General features: G+C 37.7%; 1 protein-coding gene across 2 annotated transcripts in view; it reads right to left on the reverse strand.

The window, feature by feature from the left end:
* RPS6KA5 (ribosomal protein S6 kinase A5) overlaps positions 1-5,061 on the reverse strand; it is a 155,796-nt gene that overhangs the window by 66,266 nt on the left and 84,469 nt on the right. For both annotated transcript variants that reach the window (XM_019552407.1, XM_019552406.1), the window contains exon 5: positions 3,065-3,172. In XM_019552407.1, the coding sequence (XP_019407952.1) occupies positions 3,065-3,172 (108 nt within the window). The remainder of the gene's footprint in view (positions 1-3,064; positions 3,173-5,061) is intronic.

Raw genomic sequence — 5,061 nt, forward strand, 5'->3', positions numbered from 1 at the left:
TCGTGCACCGGCAGACAAGCATGCCTGTTTGCGCAACCTGTTCGCATGGCTCCCTGGGGGGGGCTGGGCGAAGTAGGGGTCTGGGCGGGGAGAGACCCAACCCAGCTCCCACTCAGCCACTTCCTCCCACTCTCTAGGGGTTAACTCCCTTCCATCACGGGCCCCTGCTTACCTCGGGCTTTGCTGGGGGTCGGCAGGGGTCTCTGAGGGGCTTCGGGGGAGCGGGGGCACAGTGGACTTTCACCCGCACATCTCTCACTGCTCCTGGAGCCTAACTAAGGTTTTTTTTGCTGTTGGCAGGCCCTTTTAAACTACGTGCAAGAGAGAGCATGAGCACTGACACATAGGTATTCTAGAAACACATGTAAAAGGTGCAGTAACATGGCAGGGGATTGACAGCATGGTGGACTATACCCGTCAGTCAATCGGGGTGGGGGCTTGCCCATTACGGTCTGCTCAGGAATCTTTAGTAGCTGAGGGAGCCCACAGGGCATGCTGGGAGACATGGAGAGTACCCTCTACCTGCTGACTTTGGCCAGTGTAGGCAGGCTCTGAGCTTCGCCTACCAAATGTCAAACATCTATTCAGGCCACTCTTGCTCTAAGTTAGACCACTGTATGTAAAGCACAATAGTCAGAGCACTTCTGCCTTGGGCTTTTTGAATGTCTGTACTTAGCCCTAGTGGCCAGGAGCTGTAAAAAGGCTTTCTAATGCTGGTGACTAGCTTTGGAGAGCCAGATGTATACAGTAAATTTACTACAGAGTAAAATATGGGGCATATTACTCCCTAATAAATCATGCCTGTGTGTCTGCACCTTGAAATCAATATGAACTATGGATATTCAATGTTCCTTTTATTTAAAAATAGCTTTTTTTCAGAAATGACATAACATAAGTAGCTCAGTACAAGAACACAAACCTGGTGATATAAATCAAAGCCAATTTAACTGATTCTACAATAAATTATGATTGGCAAGCAAAATTATCTTGGCTGGATATTTGTGTAAGCATGTTTTTATTTAAATAAATTTTGCAAGAGAAAATAAAACGTATTGCCTTGATTAAACTGCAAACATTTAAATATACTTGCACTGTTTTATATTAAAAAGTTGTTCATTTATATTTTAAAGGGCATCTGCATTAGATATACAAGTTCTACATAGAGGGAAATAGATATGCATGCATATATACATATATACATACTAGCTAGTATCCAAATTATAAGAGCTATAATTATATTCCAGTAAGTATTGGTAACTATAGAGATTGAAACATATAAGTTGTTGACTGTGACTTGACACTTGAGAAGCTGCAGATACTCTAGCTGCAGCTGAGTTGTCTACTTAGAGTACAATATAAAATGCAATTTCCATATATAGTTTGGTCTACTGCATCAATATTTTAGTTCCAGATTTAAAAACTTCAAATTTAGCTTTCATGGCTGTTCTTAATAATTAGACAACCACAGCAAATTGATTAATTTTTAGATAAGAAAGGTATTTTAATCATAATTTTATATCTTTTGTTTTTTAAACAATGCTTAAACATTTTTTTTTTTGACAAGGGGAAGAGAAGTGGAAAAAACAGCAGAATGGGAGGAGGTGGTAGAAGGCTATGAGGCAGGTGGTGGTAAAATGGGAGAAAATCAGAGGTAGCAACACTGAAAATAGAGGAATTAGTAGGCTCTATTTTGATGTTGGGGGAATAGAAGGAAGAGAAGCAGAAGCAAGGAGTGGGAAAGGAGCAGAAGACAAGCATGCTCCTGCCTGTTCTCCCCTTTATTGCCTCCACTCTCTCCCACTCTCATCATTATAGTAGTTAATTTGAATCTCATTCCTCCATGCTGCTCAGTATGGTTTCCTCCAAAACTCTCAGCAGTTTCTACTGCATCAAGCAGAAGCTTTCAACCTTGAACACTTCTGTCTGAACCCAATACACTATCCTTACATCTCCTCTATCACTCGGACTTAGAACACTGTATTTTGTCTACTGCTCCTCTGTCTTTTTTCAGTAGTTCTTCCCACTTCCTTCACCAATAAAGAAGGGAAATACTGGTGCCTTCTGTACTTCTTCAACCGGACATTAGTAACACTTTCAGTCCCTGTTCAGAAGTCCCCTCCCAAGTTCAGCCAGTTTTCTTCAAGCCTTTTAAACTTTCTTTGAGGAATCAGCAGAGGACAGATCCCCCCCAAAAAACCCTTTTGCTGCTGAAACAGATCTCTCCAAAGTATTTATTAGTAGAAAGGTCTGAAACCTGAAAGTAAGACTGACCTCTTATAAGAAAGCTGACAGTAAAATACATTCAACCTTCTTCTTCAAAATTAAATCCTACCTAACTTGCCTGAATTCTCTGAAATCTGAAAGCATGTTTAGAGATAAGTGTACTTTGACAAACACATGCTCAATGACTGTTTGGAGTAGCATCCTATGGTCCTAAGCAGGGATTGAGAAATTATTGTATTAGGTCCTGAAGACACACTGGAGAAAATATAGCTCCTACCTTAAAAAGCTTACAATCTAAAAACATGAAAAGACAATACACAAAAGTAAAACACATGATAACAATGAAATAATTGATTAACATAATGAAAAGTAATATCAGACCATCTACCTAGTCACTTCCAAGTGCCTTAGGACTGCGTCGTGACAGTGATATAAGGAGTGATCTAAAGAACAACGATATACATAGCTTTGTAAGCTTTTTAGGAAAGCTCCTTTCAAAAATAAGGGACTCTATGAGAGAAAGTTTAAAGGTATTTAAAGAAAAAATTGAAATTAGGGACAAAAAGCCACACAGTGTTAACAAACCAGTGGCAGGATTAAAGACTTAAGTATTAAATAAAAGTCTATAGGTATAGTGGAGTGAAGACAATACTTTGTTTGATGAAAAGGAGGTAACCAGCAACGGAACAATGTAAGAGGCAAATCTTGCCCTCAGATACATTCCTGCAGCTTTCATTAGGAGGTGCTATAATTCCATGATCTTTCTATGTTCTATCTACATTGAATAATATTTAAATACTCACTATGTTCTATCTACATTGAATAATATTTAAATACTCACTTCATCAGTAAGGAACTCCTTACTCAGGCCGAAGTCTGTCAGCACCACATGGCCATTAGAATCAAGAAGAATATTCTCAAGTTTTATATCCCGATATATAATCCCCAACTGCAAATAAAATATAAAACCAGTATTTCCAAATCAGTGTTAAAATACAAACATACAATTTAAAAATGTTTCTAAATTTGAACTTAGCACAACTGATTACAAATCTCAGATAAAACCTATGTAAAACAGCCTAAACCTTAACAACTATTGATCCACAATTTAAAGACAAAACACATTGCAGATATGTGGTACAGTATTTGATATACATGCATACTGAATGTATGCATAATTTACTAAACTGCATTAACAACACCAGTCCAAATTTTTGTCTACTGTTTACATTAACAAACATTGGTTATCTGCACATCAGTTAAATTCATAAACAACTTAATGTATAGCATTTTTCAGCCCTACTATTTACTTTACTTCGTAAGGTAATTGTACTACAGTTAACTATATACCAATTGGCATTAGTAATGGTAAAGGAGAAGCAACTTTCAAAGGGCTGCAATTAGAAGCCCTCAAATTGACAGGAACTAGTCAGTTTTCAAGCTTCTATCCTGAAAAGGATGGAAGCTAGTCAGTTAAAGGGGTATCTTCCTTAAATTTCAAGGCTTCAGACAGCAGCCACAAAATTTACTAGCTATCATCCTTTCCAAGGTTTCTAATGTCAGTCTTGAAACTAAATCTTAGATTCCTTGAAAATGCTAGAGGCACTGACCATGTTGTTTACTCAATAAGTGTAGTTAAGATGAAATTTTATTTAACTGCATACTCTGGGCAGTTGTTGCATACTCTTTTTCAATCCTAAAACAATGCACTTAAATTAATTACACTGAAATTAACCCCCCAAACCAACAGTAAAATAGATCGATTATATAAGATAAAAACATAGATAAGATTGATAATATACCTAATCTTGTTAGCTGGAGCAGAACAATGACAATTTGGGTTCTTAACTGATATACATCTTGATTTCCTACATTCTAGTGCTTATTTTTAGAGATAGCTGGAACATCCTGGTATATTTTTACCTTAAAATTACTGATAAGTAATCGACCCTAGTTTCGTTTTTAACAATTTTAATTGGAAATTTCCCTTTTTTCTTTAAAATAGAAAATTCATACATAAGCACTAAACACCATATCAAGGTAAAAAAATATCACCAAGCAATATTTCTAAAAACTTTATATTTTATGACAAATTAACCAACATACCCCTGGGGTGATGTATCCACTGCAAAGAAACAGTACAAGAGTATATGCACCAATTTTCCCCCATCTCCTTACCTCCACATTAACTTGCTTACACATTTCTACACATGTATATGTTTCTTCTTCCTTCCTGAACCTTAAGTAACTTTGTTTCCACATACCCTGTTTCCCTCCTCCATCCCACCTCCCAAATTTCCATGTACATAATCAACCTGTGTTCCCCCTCACAGACTTTCTGTTCAGTAAATCTGGTGCAAGGTATATATTTTGAAAATGAATGTTAGGATTAATAGCATTTTTTCTATTTATTTTTATAACTGAAAGTTTACTGTCTAGCAGAAGCCAAAAAATGTTCTTTTGCTGAAGACCTGCCCACTTTCAAAATATATGCTAGTATTATTGTTCATGCTATTTAGATGGACTTAGTCTAAAAAATATGCTTCTTTCAAAACAGATACTACTTCCTATTGTCCTCAGAGAGAATAAAGCCAAATTGCTCTTCATACAAATAATAAAGGAGAATAGTCAGGGAAGCACTGAAGTCCCGGAGGGGATGGGAGCCAGGTGTCCAAGGAGAGTGGTCGGTCCTTAAGGAGACGATCCTCCAAGCCCAAAGGGAGGTAATACCAACACGGATCAAAGGGAGCAGGAGGGCACACAAGCCCCCATGGCTCACCAAAAGCATCTGGGAATGTCTCCTAGCTAAAAGGGAGGCGTACACCCAATGGAAAGGAG

The sequence above is a fragment of the Crocodylus porosus genome, unplaced genomic scaffold (assembly GCF_001723895.1).
Source record: "Crocodylus porosus isolate Cpor-Errol unplaced genomic scaffold, CroPor_comp1, whole genome shotgun sequence".
In the NCBI taxonomy this organism is placed as follows: Eukaryota; Metazoa; Chordata; order Crocodylia; family Crocodylidae; genus Crocodylus; species Crocodylus porosus.